This window comes from Rattus rattus, chromosome 11 (genome assembly GCF_011064425.1).
Source record: "Rattus rattus isolate New Zealand chromosome 11, Rrattus_CSIRO_v1, whole genome shotgun sequence".
Taxonomy (NCBI): Eukaryota; Metazoa; Chordata; class Mammalia; order Rodentia; family Muridae; genus Rattus; species Rattus rattus.
This window is the reverse complement of record NC_046164.1, coordinates 74,090,040-74,108,108: the sequence shown is the minus strand read 5'-3', so window position 1 is coordinate 74,108,108 and position 18,069 is coordinate 74,090,040. Positions and strand designations below refer to the sequence as shown.

General features: G+C 49.3%; 1 protein-coding gene across 2 annotated transcripts in view; it reads left to right on the top strand.

Moving 5' to 3' along the window:
* Nucleotides 1-18,069, top strand: part of Emid1 (EMI domain containing 1) — a 45,557-nt gene that overhangs the window by 19,081 nt on the left and 8,407 nt on the right. For both annotated transcript variants that reach the window (XM_032916466.1, XM_032916468.1), the window contains exons 6-13: nt 1,382-1,502; nt 1,842-1,931; nt 2,603-2,749; nt 3,655-3,753; nt 3,872-3,924; nt 4,296-4,358; nt 4,459-4,503; nt 14,258-14,302. In XM_032916466.1, the coding sequence (XP_032772357.1) occupies nt 1,382-1,502; nt 1,842-1,931; nt 2,603-2,749; nt 3,655-3,753; nt 3,872-3,924; nt 4,296-4,358; nt 4,459-4,503; nt 14,258-14,302 (663 nt within the window). The remainder of the gene's footprint in view (nt 1-1,381; nt 1,503-1,841; nt 1,932-2,602; nt 2,750-3,654; nt 3,754-3,871; nt 3,925-4,295; nt 4,359-4,458; nt 4,504-14,257; nt 14,303-18,069) is intronic.

The window sequence follows — 18,069 nt, the reverse complement described above, 5'->3', positions numbered from 1 at the left end:
GGAAGTTTAGTAAAGTGTTAACTGTCATAGGGAAATCTGGAAGCCAGATCCCGAGGGAGCAGTTACATAATTACAAACCATCTGCTGTGGGGACAGACCACCACCAGTGGCCATATTTCCTTTTCCTGACCGTTGGTCAGGAGCTCTGAGTACTTGCAGAATCTTTCTCATCCTTGGCCCCGTGTGGATGTAGGTATCAGATCCTCCCAGTTTCCCCTGCAAAATCTCAGCACTTAATTGGGATGCGGGAGGCAGTGTGTCCAATCTTCAGCATGTACACACACACACACACACACACACACACACACAGGCACATAAGTATACACACATTCACATACTCTGACACACATACATACTCGTACTCTGACACACATAGACACACACACACTCTGACACACACACTCACACACTTTGGCACATAGATACACTCACATACTCTGACACACTGACACAGACACACACACACACTGACACACATAGACACACATACTCTGACACACATAGACACACTCTGACACACACACTTACACACTGACACAGACACACTCACACTCTGACACATAGATACACTCATACACTGACACACACACTGACACACACACTCACATACTCTGGCACACAGATACACTCACACATAGATGCACAGACAATGACATAGACACATACACTCACATACATAGACACACACACCTAGACATACATACTCACATACATAGACACAAACACACAGACATACATATACACACATATACACATTAAGTATACATACACTCACATACTCTGACACACACACACACTCTGACACAGACACACTCACACTCTGACACACATAGACACCCACATACTCTGACACACATAGGCACATACACTTTGACACACACACACACTCTGACACACACACTCTGACACACACACTCACACACTCTGACATACAGATACACTCACACATAGATGCACAGACACACATACATAGACACACACACATACATACACACACACACATAGACACACAGACACACTCACAAGCACAATACACACACACACACAGAGCTTCTCCCAGTGTGCCCACCCCCCGCAGAATTTTCCCGACAGCAGCAGCATACAATTGTGGCCAGCAAATCCCATGACCACAGAGCTCAACTTGGGTGACAGCAGCAGTGTGGGATGAGTGACAGACCCACAGTGCATATTATGAATCGTCTGTCTTGAAAAAGTCACTTCTGATGACATTCTGGGCCCCTGTAAGCTCAGGTCTCCACTCACAGCGGGATTCTGCTGACTCCTTGGGTTGCTGGACCCCCAAGGCTAAAACCTCCTGGCTAGAGTGTCCTTAGTGAGCCCCTGGCATCTGCCCCATCTCTGTCTTCCTCTTCCTTCACAGGTGGCTGTGCTGAGTGTGACAGAGCAGACAGTGTCCTCAGTCCCAGCTACCCCCGAGGACTCTGCCCTGCTCTGGGGCTCCCCAGCTGCCCGGGGCAGCCCTGGAGATGGAGGCCTGCAGGGTAAGGGGTATAGTGGGGTACAGACTTCCATGTGATACTTTAGTTAGAAGAAATGCCCCACCTGACCCCTCAGCGGAGGCCTCGGTCTTCCCAGCTGTCTAGTGGACACAATTGGAGGCACCTGGGAATCCAGCAGTCCAAGTTCAGGGAGGGATCTTCCCTCCTAAGCTCAGCAGGGATGCTGACCCCTGAGTAACCCCTCACTCAGGGTTTGCTAGGAGCTAGTGGGGATGTGAGGGGGTGCACAGCTACCTCAGGATAGTAGGGGCTGAGGGACCAGGACAGGGCGGGGATCAAATGTAACCCATAGAGACCAAGTTCATGTTCCTTACTCTGCAGCCAGAGTTGATTCTTGGGAGCTTCCTGGGCCCACTGGCCCCAAGGGAGACACTGACAGGCAGGACCCCGTAAGGATTAGAGGCCCACCAGGTAAGTGACCACAGGGCCTCCTGCTAAACTTCTTTTCTGTGTTGTATTGCTATTTTGTTTGTTCGAGATGTAGCCTTGGCTGGCCTGGAACTTGCTATGTAGAGCAGGCTGGCCTTGAACTCCTAGGGTTGAGAAGTTCTCAGCTCCCTAAGTGGTAGGATTAAAGGCATGCACCCCTTCTCAAGCTGGCTCTCTCCAGCTCCTGTAGGGATCCCTCCTGCCTAGGATCTCAGAGGATGCCTTCCCCAAATTGGCATCGTTAAGGTAGTCAGGCCCATGCCACACGCCTGGCCTCCAGTGGTGCCTGGGCTATGAAAACATCTTGGTCCACTTGCCTCATGTACTCCTCTCAGCAGACCCTGAGCTAGTCACTGGGTGGGGTGAAGCTAGTCTGCTTCCAAGATGGGGGTGGATAGCTGCTGGATGGGCAAGAAACATCAGTGCCTAACCCCTCTGACCGGGGTTCTGTGGAGGAGCTGAGAGGTCTGGGAGCTCTATAGAAGGTAGCCAGAACAGCTTGGTAGAGATGAAGGGCACGATGCTGTGTTCTTCCCTGTCACCAATGGCCAAGAGGACAGGCCTGTGCACTTCAGGGCCTTTGTACCCATTGCCCAGACTTCCTTGTCCCTCCCCTCCTCCCATGCACCTACCAGTCCCTGTTCTTACTGCAGGCCCACAGGGACCCCCAGGACGCCCTGGCCAGACAGGAGCTGCGGGCAGTCCTGGAAAGATGGGTCCTCCGGGCCCTCCAGGTCCACCTGGGCCCCCAGGACCTCCAGCCCCTGTCGGGCCCCCCAGTGCCCAGGTCTCCCTGCATGGTAAGTCCCCCCTGGAGTCCCAGTGGTTTGAGGTGGGGTGAATGAAGCCATCTGTCGGGTGTCGGGTGTGCGCCCAGTTTTCCCGGTTGTCACCCAGCTGTTCAGCAGGTGCGGCTACCCTCTGTACACAGAGAAAGGACCCTGAGGCTGGAGAGGGAGGTCATGTGCCGCACCCACACACTGGGGAGAGGGGGAGCTGCTTCAGACCCACATGCTCAGAACCACCTGGCATTAGGCCCTCCTTGAGCCTCAGGGCTGGCTGCCACCCAGCCCTCAGAGTGCTGGGAAGCTCAAGGCTTAACCTCAAGACTGAGCTCAGAGCTCCCAAGGCCGCAGCCCTGGCCCTGTTGCTGAGGGAGGCTCCAGTTCCTTCCCCCAGCTAAGCACCAGAGTGGATCCCAGACAGCCTGGCCCAACCTACCCACATGCTGCTAGAGTGGCCATTTCAACTCATCTGATTCTGATGTTCGTCAAATACCTGGGTCCCATTCCTTCATTCCCTCATTACATCATTCATTCCAACACTGTTCTTTATTTTATTTTTGCTCCAAGCCTCTTGTTCTTGTTTCTATTGTGCAGGATGGCAACAGTGCCAGCCTCTTGGGCCCCACAATCCCCAGTGCAGAGAAGCCTGACACGTAGACAGTTGGTAAAAGGCAGCTTTCACTGTTAGCCCTCTCAGCAGGTGGCAGAACAGGGTCAGCAAAGGAGAGAGCCATTCTGGACATAACTAAACGGTGGCAGAGTTAGAACGCAGCTCTTCCTCCTCTCTGTACCTGTGCTGGTGGCCTTGTCTGTGTGGCGCTGTCCTGCAGGACTGTCAGAGCCAGCGTGGCAGAGGTGGCAGGTGATAACCAACTGCCCCACTCCCCAGCTCGACACACTCACTATCTGTCCCCTCCCAGGAGATCCGCTGCTGTCTAATACCTTCACCGAAATGGGAAGTCACTGGCCCCAGGGACCCACTGGGCCCCCGGGTCCTCCAGGCCCCCCAGGGCCCATGGGTAAGTCGAGCCCAGGCCTGAGATAAGGGAGGGGGATGGTAGGAGGCAACCGTGGGGACACTAGGCTATTAGACAGTCGACGGGGAACTTCTTAGCCTTCTGGTCCTGTTTTATTCAGGCCCTCCTGGACTTCCTGGCCCCACGGGTGCCCCTGGGAGTCCTGGACACATGGTAAGTCATTATCCAAGTTCTTCCACCCATGCGTAACTCTATTCACCCATCTGCTCATCCATGCGTTGAGTCTGTACTTTGATATGCAAAGTACTCTCCATAAATCTTCTTAACTCGGTTCACCCAACAAGAAGTATTATTATCCCCGAGGCCAAGTAAAGGGGTCGGGGGAGGGGGGATTCTTCAGCCTGCAGCCAGCACACAGGGTCAGGACGTCTGACTCCAGAGATTTCTAACAGTCTGACCTGCATGCTGTGTGCTGGGCATTCATGATGCCTGGCCCACGCTGAGGGTCCCTCACCGCTTCCTCAGTCCCCAACCCCTGTCCTACCTACTGCAGCCCAAGGCTGAGGCTCTGTCCTATTGTTCAGGGAACCCCAGGCCCCTCTGGACCCAAAGGAACATCTGGCCCCCCGGGAGAAAAGGGAGAGAGAGTGAGTACAGATCACCTCACATGGGGGTTCCGGGCGGTCCAGGGATATTCAATGATCTCTCTCACCAGCTAACACAATTCTTTCCCCTCCTCTGATACAGGGACTGCCTGGGGAACCTGGCCCCCAGGGTTTGATGGGGTTTCCGGTAAGTGATGCAGCCCGCCCCCCAATACCCACCGCTCCAAGACCCCAGCAACCCAGGCTCCTGAACCCGGAACACCCGACCCTTCATGTGTGACTCAGGGCAGCTCCCTTCTGTTGTCACTCCCCATTGCTGAGAGCCGTTGTCCCTCCCTTTCCGTCAGTCTGTCTGCCTGTGGCTCTGTACCCATTTCTGTCTCTTTGACCCCGCATTTTCCTTTCTCGTTCTCCATCTCCGAGTGTAGAATTGCCCGTTTCTCTCTCTAACGCAGCCAACGTTGGCTCCGTGCGTTTCGAGTCTTTGTTCCTGCACAGATACTCGTTCAGGACTTCAGTGTTGCCTTGACCTCTGTGGAATTAATATTTTATCTCCAGAATACCCACCCTGAGGTCTGCACTGCTTGCCAACGGAGGAGCCACAGTGGCGTTACAACGCTGCTGTCTGTGGGTGTTGGTGTCGGTGTATTTAAACTGCACCTCTCGCCCATATCACGAGTCCTGCCCTTTTCAGAGTTCATATTTTCATCTGTCTGCACAAGCATCAGCAGGATTCTGTCTGAGCCAGTCGTCTGCCCCTGGTGTCTGTTTATCCAGTCTTTTCCAGTGCCCTCTCTTGCCTTTGGTAGTTAGTCGCGCTCTGCCTGAGTACTCTGGGGTCCAAGCACCCACTAACAGCTTTTTAGAAATCCCCATTTATGTTGTTTTATTCACGGTTGCTAAGGACAACGTTGTCCCTCCCTCCTCACAGTTTACATGAGTTGACGGAACGCTTCCCGTGCTGTGCCAGCTGTGAGTGCGTGCCGCACGTTGCGTGTTGAATGCATGTGTTGTTCGTTTACATCCTCCTGTGCTATCATTGCTCTGCGTTCTACTTCTACTTCTGTTATGAGCCCCTCAGCACTTTTTTGAGAGTGCTGAGAACTGAGCCCAGGGCATTGAGCAGCTTGTGTTAGCAAGTGATCTATCATTAAACTGTGTCCTCAGGCCAGTGCCACCATCACCACCACCATCATCACCACCACCACCACCATCACCACCACCACCACCATCACCACTACCACCATCATCACCACCATCATCATATCATCACCATCACTACTACCACCACCATCATCATCTCCATCATCATCACCACCACCATCATCATCACCACCACCATCATTATCACCATCACCACCACCACCACCACCACCACTATCATCACCATCATCACCACCACCAACACCACCATCATCATACCATCACCACCACCACCACCACCACCATCTCACCATCACCATCACCATCACTCTCAAGTCAGTTGGCTCTAAAAAAAAAAAGATACAAATTTAAACATTGTACATTCTGCAACTGTTGTTTGAACTGGGTTTGAGCGTGCTTTTAATCCAAGAATTTGAAAGGCAGAGGCATTTTGAGCACTAAGTTCCAGGCCAGCGTGGTCTACAGAGTGAGTTCCAACATAGCCAGGGCTGCACAGAGAAATGCTTTTTTGGAGGGGGCGGGCAGACACAGACACAGACACAAAGAAAAAAGAAAAACTCTGATTTAAAAATATTATGAAAGAGAGAAAGAGACAGACAGACACCCTGTGCTCCACATTGACTATGCACTGATAATTTAAAATCATGATTTTTTTTTTCTGGTTACTGGGGATCAAATCCAGAGCCTTGTACATGCTAAACAAAGACTCTTACCAGTGAGCTATAGCCCTAGCCATCTTTTTTTTTTTTTTTTTTTTTTTCGTTTTTTTTTGGAGCTGGGGACAGAACCAGGGCCTTGCACTTGCTAAAGGCAAGCGCTCTACCACTGAGCTAAATCCCCAACCCCGCCATCTTTTTTTATTAAGATTTAATTTTATTTTTGTGTACATGTGTGTGTGAGTGTATACCATGTGTATATGGGGGAGGGGGACTTGGAAGCCAGAAGAGGATGTCATATGTCCTGGAGATGGACTTACAGTCAGTCATGAGCCACCGAACATGGGCACTTAGAACTGAGCTTGGGTCGTCTGGAGGAGCAGCGAGGCTCTCAGCCCGTCCCACCCCTCCCTGAGATAGGATCTGACTAAGGTGTTCAGACTCAGGTCGTCCATGTTCATGACCCTCCTGCTTCAACCTCTCCAGTGTCAGGGACCATACACGTGTGACATCAGGCCTAGACCTTTTGTTTGCTTCTTCTTTGTTTTGTTATTTTGACAGCGCTGGCTGTCCTGGAACTCACCTGTAGACCAGGCTGGCCTTCAACTCACAGAGATCCATCTGCCTCTGCCTGCGGAGTTCTGGGATTAAAGGTGTGAACCATCACTGCTTGGAATGCTTCCCTTTTAATGGGCAAAATTAATAACGTCTAAACTGGCACAGTGCCTCATGCCTGTAACCCCAGGACTTGGGAGGTGGAGGATGGAGAATTGCTTCACATTTAGGCCAGCCTGAGTAAGTCAAAATGGGATCCAGCCTGGGCTATGGGGTGTGAGCCTGCATCAAAAGCAGAACGAGTAAATAAAAATACAGTAACTTTTAAAGAACTGTCAGCATTCAACAGTGCTGTCATTCCAGGCATGGTCCCGCCCTTAGTATTGGTTCTCAAGCCATACGGAAGCAACTGGTAAAGAGCCTTCACATTAGTATTATAAAAAAATCTAGAGGGGTTGGGGATTTAGCTCAGTGGTAGAGCGCTTGCTTAGCAAGCGCAAGGCCCTGGGTTCGGTCCCCAGCTCCGAAAAAAAGGAAAAAGAAAAAAAAATCTAAAGGCAGATGGACTCCTCTATACACAGCAAGTCATATACAAGGACTAAGCCTTTTTTTTTTTTTTTTTAGATTTATTTATTTCTTTCATGTACATGAGTATACTGTTGCTGTCTTCAGACACACCAGAAGAGGGCGTCAGATCCTAACAGATGGTTGTGACACCATGTGGTTGCTGGGAACTGAACTCAGGACCTCTGGAAGAGCAGTCAGTGCTCTTAACCACTGAGCCATCTCTCTAGCACATACAGTTTTATTTTCACCAGCCATTTCTGCTGATCACTTGTAAATAGGCATAGTAACCATGTACATGGGGGAATTTTGTGGGAGCTTCTTCACCCTTCACAGGCAGCAGAGGGACGACTCACGGAAGACACATACATTAGGCATGGGAGAGCACACCTATAATCCCTGCATTCAGGAAGGGGAGGCAGGAGGATCAAAAGTTCAAAGTCATTCCCAGTTTCACAGGGATTTCGACACCAGCATGGGATACACAAGACCTTGCTGAAAAGATCAGAAAAGCTACCGAAGTGTCTTGCACAGTAGCTGTACCATATTGCCTTCTGTCTTGTTCTATTGCTGTGAGGAAACACCATGACCAAGACAATTTAAAAAAGAAATCATTTAACTGAGGACTTGCTTACAGTTTCACAGAGTTAATCCATTGTCATCATGGCAGGGAACATAGCAGTAGGCAGGCATGGTGCTGGAGCGATAGCTAAGAGCTTTACATCCTGATCCATAGGCAGCAGACAGAGAGAGACACTAGGCCTGCTATGAGCTTTTAAAGCCTCAAAGCCCGCCTCAGTGACATACCTCCTCCAACAAGACCACATCTACTGCAAAACGGCCACACCTCCCAGTCTTTCCCAAACAGTTCCCCTAACTAGTGTCCCTATGGGGGCCATTCTCACTCAAAGCACACAAACTCCTCACAGCATGAGTGAGAGTTTTATCTTCCCCTCCTCTTAGTCCTCACCTCCACTTGGTACTGGTATTGGATATTTTGGCCATTCTAATAGGTGTGCAGTACTATTTCATTGGGAAGGTGTTTTGTTGTTAGTGGTGATGGGGTTTTCTTTGTTGTTGTTGGTAGTGGTGGTGGGTTTTTGGTTTGTTTTTTTTGTGTTTTGTTTTTTGGATTGGTTCCACCGGTGCCCAGCTGTGATTTAGGACTCCTGATTTTGTTGTTGTTGCTGCTGTTGCTTTGTTTTGTGTTTTCTTTCTGAGGTGCTGGGATTTGAACACAGGACCTCCTGTGTACTGGACAAGTGCTGAGGCCCTGAGCCACTGAGCTATACCCCAGCCCTCAGACCGTCTTTCTGTTTAGTTTTGTCATCCTATGTCTTCAGAAGTTGGTCCACTTCATTTGGACAGTGGCAGCACAGCCTTTGATCCCAGCGCTCGGGAGGCAGAGGCAGGTGGATCTCTGTGAGTTCTAGGCCAGCCTGGTCTACAGAGTGTGTTCCAGGACAGCCAGGGTCACACAGAGAAAACTTGTCTCAAACCAAAGGGGAGAGAGGGAGAGGGAGGAGGGAAGGAGGGAGGAAAGGAGGGATGGAGGGAGGGAGAGAGAGAGAGAGAGAGAGAGAGAGAGTGAGTGTATGGGCATGTGTTGGCATGTGTTGTTCATAATGTTTACGATCCTTGAGACACCTAATTTTCATTTCTGATATTAATTTCTTTTTTCCTTTTTTTTTTTTTCGGAGCTGGGGTCCGAACCCAGGTTCTTGAGCTTGTTAGGCAAGCGTTTTTCCACTGAGCTAAATCCCCAACCCCTTTATTGATCTTTTAAAAGCACAAATCGATTAAAAAAAAAAAAAATAGCTTCTTGTTGGTTTTCTCGATTTTTCCTTTTCTGCTTCACTACTTTCCAATCATGCTGTGCACTTGTTTGTTTGTTGAGACAGAGCTTGCTATGTAGCCCCACTTTGTGGTCTAGGATGACCTTGATCTCCTGCCTCTACCTCCCAAGTGTGCATGCGTGTGTGTGTGTGTGTGTGTGCGTGTGTGTGTGTGTGTGTGTGCATGCACACGCGTGAGGTGTGAGCCCATGTGCAGTCACTTGTACCACTGTGACTTTTTCCTCTCTCTTGCTTACTGTAGGCCCCATCTGTTCTGATGTTCCATGGCCGGAGCTTCAGTCCTGGGTTAATTATTCTGGTGTCTCCTCTAACGCCTACACTCACTGCTGACAGTTTCCCCTGAGCGCTCCCTTTGCTGTATTGCACAGATTTTGACAGGTTCTATTTCCACTTGATTCAAAATAGTTTTGCGTTTCCCTTGTGGTTCCTTCTTTGTCCTGTGTACTCAGGCAAGTGTATTTCATCTTCTGATGGCTTAGACTTTGCCAGGTTAGCTATTTTGGTATTTGATTTCTTTCCTAGTTCTACAAGATTGTCTGAGGTCATGCCGTGTATGTTTTCTCTTTGATGTTTGTTAAGGAGTGTGTTTTATGGTCCTTTCCCTGCTCAGTGTGCTCATTTCTGATGGACGGCAAGTCACACACTGAGGGGCCTCGGGCCTCAGTCTCCCAGGTAGCTGGGATTACAGCCCCACACCACAAAGGGTTTTTTCTTTTTTTAAGTTATTGTGTGTGTGTGTGTGTGTGTGTGTGTGTGTGTGTGAACTTTTTTCCTGAATGCATATCTGTGTACCAATTTCCTGGTGCCTGTGGAGGTCAGAAGAAAGCATTAGATCCCCTGGAACTGGCTTTATAGATGGTTGTGAGCTACCATGCTGATTCTGGGAATTGAACCAGGGTCCTCTGCAAAGCAACCTTAATTGCTGAGCCGTCTCTCAGCCCAGCTCCTTGGTTTGTAATCTTAACTTTTTTTTTTAAAGATTTATTTATTTTATGTATGTGTGTACACTGTAGCTGTCTTCAGACACTTCAGAAGAGGGCATCAGATCTCATTACAGATGGTTGTGAACCACCATGTGGTTGCTGGGATTTGAACTCAGGACCTTTGGAAGAGCAGTCGGTGCTCTTAACTGCTGAGCCATCTCTCCAGCCCCCAGCCCTGTAATCTTAACTTTTAACCTTGTGTGTAGTGTGTATGTGTGTGTGTGTACATGCATGGAGGTCAGAGGTCAATATTAGGTGCCTTCTATTATTCTCCATTTCATTCATTCATTCATTCATTCATTCATTCATTCATTCATTCTCATTCATTTATTTATTTTGAGACAAGGCCTCTCACTGATCACCTATTCAGCAAACCTCAGGATCGTCCTGTCTTTGCACTCCTTGGTTTGCAGGTACCCAGCTTCCCAGGAGAGTGCTGGAGGTCTGAACTCAGCAAGCACTTCCTTGTTCTATCTGGACTCTTTTTTTTTTTTTTTCTTTCTTTTTCTTTTTTCCAGAGCTGGGGACTGAACCCAGGGCCTTGCACTTGCTAGGCAAGCACTCTACCACTGAGTTAAATCCCCAACCCCTCTATCTGGACTCTTAACATGGTTTTTTTTTCTTTCTTTTTCTTTTTTTCGGAGCTGGGGACCAAACCCAGGGCCTTGCACTTGCTAGGCAAGTGCTCTACCACTGAGCTAAATCCCCAACCCATTTTTTTTTTTTTTTAGATTTATTTATTTTAATTAATGCAAATGAGTGATTTCTTTGCACATATGTGTGTGTACCTCATCTGGTTCCTGTGGAGGTCAGGAGAGGGCAATGGATCCCCTGGAACTGGAGTTGTGAATGGTTGTGAGCCACCATGTGGGGGCTGGGAAGCCCACCTAAGAGCAACGAGTGTCTTCACTGCTGAGCCAACTCTCCAGCCCCCATCTGCCTCTTAAGCTTTATTTTGTCTTTCTAGTTAATGTGAACATGTTTGTGTGTTTATTGAAAGTGTTGTTTTGTTGTTGAGACAGGGTCTTTGTGTGTCTTATCCCTGGCTGTCCTGGAACTCACTCTGCAGTCCAGGCTGGCCTCAAACTCAGAGATGCTGACGCTAAAGGCATGTGCCCACCACCGCCCAGCCAAGTTCGGTTTGGTTTTCGAGACTGGGATTTGCCGTAGAGCCATGGCTGTCTGGTACTCACTCAAGCTAGCCTCCAATTTCCGGCAATCCTCTGCCTCAGCCGTCACGGCAACAAATGGTTCCTTCTCTGCCTTTCCTTCTCTGATATTCACTGGGAAGACTTGGGTGCAAGTCTTTGACATGAAATTCTCAGAGAAATCTACTCCGATTGGTATCTACTGAGCCTCCAGAGGCCTCTGTTACACATAGGCCCCCCCAGCCCGCTCTGCTTCCTGTGGTTTCTGCACTGGAACTGCGCGCTCACCTTTCTGACTGCTGGAACCGGTGGTACATACCCGTAATCCCAGCTCTTAGAAAGCAGAGGCAGGAGGCTCACAAATTCAAGGCCAGCCTGGGCTACATAAATTACTGGTCCTCCCAATACACACATACACTTTTATGTTACAAGGATGGCATAGTCATATCTAAGCTGGGTGCCACACTTGGATCCTAGAGGTGTGTTTTGTTTTGAAGAAAAGCCATAGATCGGTGGGAAATGCTCTTCATCCACTGTTTTCTCTGCCTACACCTGCAGTTACTGTGCTGCTGGGAGCCCCAGGCCTCATTCTTATGGAGCCTGTACCCAGCCAACAGTTCACCCCAGCCCTATTTTTGAAAACATCCTTTTTTCCCACTCTGTGCTTCAGTTTAAATTGGCCTTTCTTCTAGTTAATTGGCTTTTTGGTACAATCTTCTGTTAGTCCTAACAAAATATTAAACCTTTATCACATCTTATTTGTACATGTGGGCACACACACGCACGCTGTGGCCTAAGTGGAGGTCCGGGCACATCTTGAAATAATTGATCTGTCCTTCCATCATGTGGGTTCAGAGGACTGAACTCAAGTTTCAGGTTAACGGCAAGTCCCTTTGCCTGCTGAACCATCTCACGGGGCCCCGTGCCTAACAAAATTCTTATTTTCAGGATTTCTATTTGATTTCTTTAAAAAAACAATTTGCGAGTCCTCTAACATTCTTCATCTTGTCACATAGCTTATCAATCCTTGGTGATCCCTTGTTTGGTTTGTTTTTATTTTATTTTTCTCTTGAGACAGGATCTCACTATATAGCTTAGGTAGAACTGGAATTCTGATCTAACTTAAGCTGACCTTGAGCTCATGCCAAGCAACCCATTTGCCTTAGCCTCCCCAAAGCTACACGCTACACGCGGATACCACCAGACTGGCTAACCTGACTACTTCTTTTTAAAGATTTACTTATTTATTATATATACAGTGTTCTGCCTACATGTATGCCTGTGTGCCAGGAGAGGGCATCGGATCCCATCACAGATGGTTGTGAGCCACCATGTGGTTGCTGGGATTTGAACTCAGGACCTCCAGAAGAGCAGGCAGTGCCCTTAACCACTGAGCCATCTCTCCAACCTCCCCCTCCCCCATTGATTCTTTTCTTTTCTTTTTTTTTTTTTTTTTTTTTTGGAGCTGGGGACCGAACCCAGGGCCTTGCGCCGTAGGCAAGCGCTCTACCACTGAGCTAAATCCCCAACCCCATTGATTCTTTTAAAACATTTTTTTTAGGGAGCTGAAGAGAAGGCTCGGTGGTTAAGTGCATAACTGCTCTTTCTGAGGACCCCAGTTCAGTTCCCAGCACCCATGTCAAGATGGCCCCACACCACCTGCAACTCCAGCTCCAGGGCCTCTATTGGAGCCCACACTCGTGTGCTCACAGTCTTTAATTATTTTTCTTTTAATCTTTAAAACATGTTTAAGGTTTTTGTTTTATTTATTATTATTGTGCGTGTATCTGATGATGGGAGCATGCATGAAACACAGGACAGAGTTCAGCTCTCTCCTCCCACTGTGGGTTCCGGGATCCCCTAAGACCCTCAGGCTTGCCCAAATTTGCCGAGCCATCTCCATGGTCCAGAATATCCGTCATAGATACTTTATTAATTTCTTTTTATGTACATGAGTATTTTTACCTGCATGTATATCTGCACACCACATGCATGCCTGCTGCCTGCAGAGGTGGGAAGAGGGTGTCGGATCCCCTGGAACTGGAGTTACAGATGGCTGTGATCTACCATGTGGGTGCTGGGAATTGAACATGGGTTCCCTGTGGGAGCATCCAGTGCTCTTAAGCACTGAGCTATCTCTCCAGTCTTGACTGGTTTGTTTTTTTTTTTTTTTTCTTTCTTTTTTCTTTTTTTTCCGGAGCTGGGGACCGAACCCAGGGCCTTGCACTCGCTAGGCTAGCGCTCTACTGCTGAGCTAAATCCCCAACCCCTGGTCTTGGCTGTTTTAAATGCCTTGTCTCCTACTTACAATACCGCGTTAGCTGTGGGTCCATTTCTGTTGACTGATCTTTCTCTTATGTGGTCACCTTGTTTCTTGTTTATTATCTTCACACAGCCTTTCCTCAGAAGCTTTATTGGATGAGGGGGACACAGTCTGAGGAGTCCACTTTGTTATTTTCTTGAGCAGTGCAGGGGGCCCCAGGACAGCCAGATTACAGATGGGTCACCCCACTCTTTCAGAAATTTACCTTTATTACAGAAAGTCCATTTGGGTTTTGTTCTTGGGTCCAAGGAAAACTCCATAGCCCTGACCTGTGTTCTTTCTGTAAAAGCCTGGCTTTGTGCAATTTCACGAGAAAGCATTGGGTATTTCCAAACTCTCGGTGCTATGTGATAGGAAGTTCTTGAAATCTGTGCTTGACCCTACCAGTGTGTTGTCTCCTCCCTGGGCTCCTTGCACACTGCCCTCCCCAAGGACTGAACCCAGTGTCTCATGGGTACTAGGCAATGGCTCTGCACCAGCACACATACCCAGGTTTTCGTTAGTCTTTTTTTCCTTACGCCGGCCCTTTCTTCCTTACGCTGGCCCTCTCCTCCATCTTCATCTCTCTCCTTTCCTTTCCCTTCCTTTCCTTCCTTCCCTTCCCTTCCCTTCCTTCCCTCCCTCCCTCCCTCCCTCCCCTCCCCTTCCTCCCTCCCCTCCCCTTCCTTACTTCTGTCTCTGACTTCTTTCAGGGAGAACCTGGCCCCAAAGGAGACCCTGGTGAGAAGAGTCACTGGGTAAGCTTCACCCCTGCACCTGCCTCCCTCCTGCCGCCCCTGCCTCCCGCTGCCTCCCCCCCTGCCCTCCCCTGCCTCCCCCCTGCCCTGCCTCCCTGCCTCCCCTCCCCCTGCCTTGCTTCTTCCTGATTCCTTGCCCTCCCCTGCCTCTCCCTGCCTCCCTCTGCCCTGGGTGCTCAGTTAAGGGTTCTCTCACCAGTAGACCCTGGGATCAAGGGTGTCCTCCTCACATGCTTACCAGAGCCCTGCTCCCACACCCTCCCAACACTCCCCCTCCAGCAGACCCCACCCATGCTCTGTCTCTGTCTCCGCCTCTGTCTTCACCCACTCACCCTCTGTAGCCTTGCCTGTTGGCTGTTGGGCAGTTTAGGTGACCCAGGCCAGACCCCTTCTCCACTTCCGTAGTCCCTCCTGTCAAAGGTTTGGGCTTTGTCCTGTTGACCACAGAAGGAGGAGAAATGTGAAGAAAGCATCCACCTAAAACAGAAAAGGGACCTCAGTCAAGGAACTAAAAAGGATGCACAAAGGACCCATGGCATAAAGGGCTGGGGACCTAGAAACCAATAGACACACAGAGAATGTGAAGCTTGGGAAGGGAAACCTTGAAACCATTACGTGGTTAATGAGGCCAGGAGACCTAACTCTGCTATGCTCAAAAGATCTGTACTAGGTAGCATGACCTACCTTAAGTGATCCACTAGGGGGGCCTAGAAACTGTCATAAGCCAAGAGAACCATAGAAACCGAGATAAAGTGATCACTACCATACAATAGAAAGGGAGGCCCAGAAACTGTCACATGCAGAGCAGACACTGAGTAAATGGGAAGAGAGATCTACAGACCACATATGCAGAAATTTCAATATTTCAAGGACCTCACTGGGAACCTTCAAGATCTATAGAAGTAACTAAGGAAAAGATTTGGGGCCTAGGAATCTACTCTGCCTAAAGACAGAGAAGGAAGCCTAGAACACATCATGCCCTGAAGTCTCAGGTGCCTGCACTTGGCAACCACTGCAAACATGGGAAGCATTTGGCAAACTGGTAGGGTCGTCATAAACATCACCACAGCAAAGGCAGCCTGAGTGCTCTGTAGAAGCTGGCGTTATACCTTCCCTCCTGCCCTTCCTGAGCACCACTGGTGAGGGTGTGGCCAGCATTAGCCTCCAACCTTGTCTTGTCCATTTGTGGTCATGGAGTCAGTGATGGATACAGCCGTGGTAGTCCTCACCCTGCACGAGTCCACCTCTGTGTACCCCATGACTTCTAGGGGCCCTGCTACCTCTCCCAGATGCTTGCTTCCCGACCCTCCATCCTCACCCATCCACTCCTTGTGGTTCCTGGCCTTTGACAGTGTCAGTGTGGACCTGGCTATGAGCAGGGAGACCCATATGAGCAGCTCTCTGCCTCCTCCGGGCCCCTCACTCTCCCAGAGATCCAGGATGAGAAGACGGGTTTTCACCCATCCCAGAAAGTATGGGAAAAACCAGGTCACTACAGAGCCAGGCGATGTGCAGCTCCTACCCTTGCATGGAGACCCTGGGGCCGCCCCAGGTCAGACCTTGAACCCAGGACTAGCTATGGGAGGGGCCCCCATGAGGTAGCAGGACCCCTACCTGCCCACCTTTTTCTTTCATCACCTGCACTTCTACTCCTGCTTGCTGCCTGGGAGAGGGCTCGCTGGGCAGGAGATGCATGTGGCTTCCGGGCTGAGGGACCTGCTCTGTTAGAGGTAGGTAGGGATCCTGGTACAATGGGAACATCCTGCGGACACACTTCACCCACCAGCGCCCCCTGGAGGTAGTGTAGCTTTCAGAGCCGCTTACCAAGTTTAGCTGTAGCTCAGCAGTGTCACCAGGTGGTCACAGTCGTGTACTGCAGGAGCTGAGTGACTAGCCTGAGTTACTTTACCTAGTTAAGAGGGAAGCGGGCCTTCATCCTTTATTTAGTTAGGGAAACTGAGGACTAGCTCTGCGGAGCAAACTGGTGGCACCAAAAATGAGACCCGAAGTGAAACAGGCTAAGACATCTAAGTTCCCAGAGAGGCTAGAGAATCCATTACCATTCTCTAAGCATCGCTCGGTATACCAGGCTCAGGGTTGGGCAGTGTGGAGAGGCACTCTGCAGACACAGGAGAAGTCACCATGAAATCGGGTAAAACAACATGGTGAGCAGCCACAGGACAAAGAGGACTTGGCTGTGGTGGGGTTGTCTATATAAATAGTGCACTGGTGACGAAAGGGACCTAACCAGTCACGGGGTAATCAGACAGAGATGTGGGGGCAGCTTATAAAAGGGACTGGGATATATTCAGAGTAGCAAGCACTTGGAGTGGCAGGCAAGATGTGAGAGAGGATAGAGGCTCTCAGAAATGAGAAGGCCGCCTAAGGGATTCTAACGACGGTGGACACGGAGCGTCGTTAAGTATTGCTAAACTCCGAACCCAGAATGGTGGCTCACACTGCAATCCCAGCATTCAGATACCTGAGGCAGAAGGATTGCTCCAAGTTCAAAGCAAACCTGGGCTTCAGAGTGAGATACTGAAGGATCTCAAAAATTAAGAATTAAAAAAAAAAATTGAAGAATACGAGGAGTGGTATGGTCAGGGTTTTGTTTGCAAAGTATGTTTCTGAACGCCAACTTGGAGAATGGATTGGAAACAGAAAGGAACTCCAGAGGCCTTGGGCCTTTAAGTGGGAGCACGGACCAGCAGCAAGGCCGACAGTGGTCAGTGGAGTCTGGGGACCTTGGGCGCTGCCTTGACTGTGAAGGGAGGAGGCAGAGCTGGGACTGGTATAAACACCTGTAATCCCAGCTGCTCAGGAGACTGAGACAATAGGATCGCAAGTTCAAGGCCAGCCTGGACAAGTTAGTGAGATCTCGTCAGAGAATATATAGTATTCTCACAGTAAAAGGGAGGGGGCTGGGATAAATCTCAGTGGTAGAGAAGCTGGTATGTTTGAGGCTTTATCTCCAGTACCACACCCATGGAACACAAACAGGGAGACGGACGGCTCAGTGGTTAGGGGCCTCACTGAGGACCTGAGTTTGACTCCTCTATTACTCACGTGACAGCCCACCGCGATCTGTAAATCTAGTGCCAAGAGGACTTCTGGCCTCAGTGGGCACAGCTCACACATGGTGCACAAACATTCGTGCAAGCCCAGATGCAATATTTATACACAAAAGAATAAATAAAAATCTCAGCGAAGGGCCGGAGAGATGGCTTAGAGGTGAAGAGCACTGGCTGTTCTTCCAGAGGTCCTGAGTTCAAATCCCAGCAACCACATGGTGGCTCACAACCATCTATAGTGAAATCTTGGGCCCTCCTTTGTCTTGCAGGTGTACATGTAGATATACATTAAATTAAAAAAAAAAACTCTTAAAAAAAATCTTAGCCAAGACCTGAGCAAGGTTCCTACACTGCAGTTTGTCACAGTTCTGGCAGAATGTGCTTCCTGCCCCTCTCACTCGTGGTCCTAGATCTGTCTACCTGCTTCTTCCCAAGGAGATAAACATTCTGAGTAGCACTTGCTGGGACCAGATCCCCTTTGATTTATCTCATTGGCCCATCGTCCATGCTGGGAATGGCTTCATGGTGTTTTAAAAAAAATCGACCTTTTAAAATGTGTTAAGATTTATTTTTATTTATGTGCATGTGTGTAAAAGTGTATATCACAGGTGTGTTGGTACCTAAAGAAGCCAGGAGAGGGTGACAGATTCCCTAGACCTGGAGTTAGTTACAGGTGATTGTGAGCTCTCTGAAGTG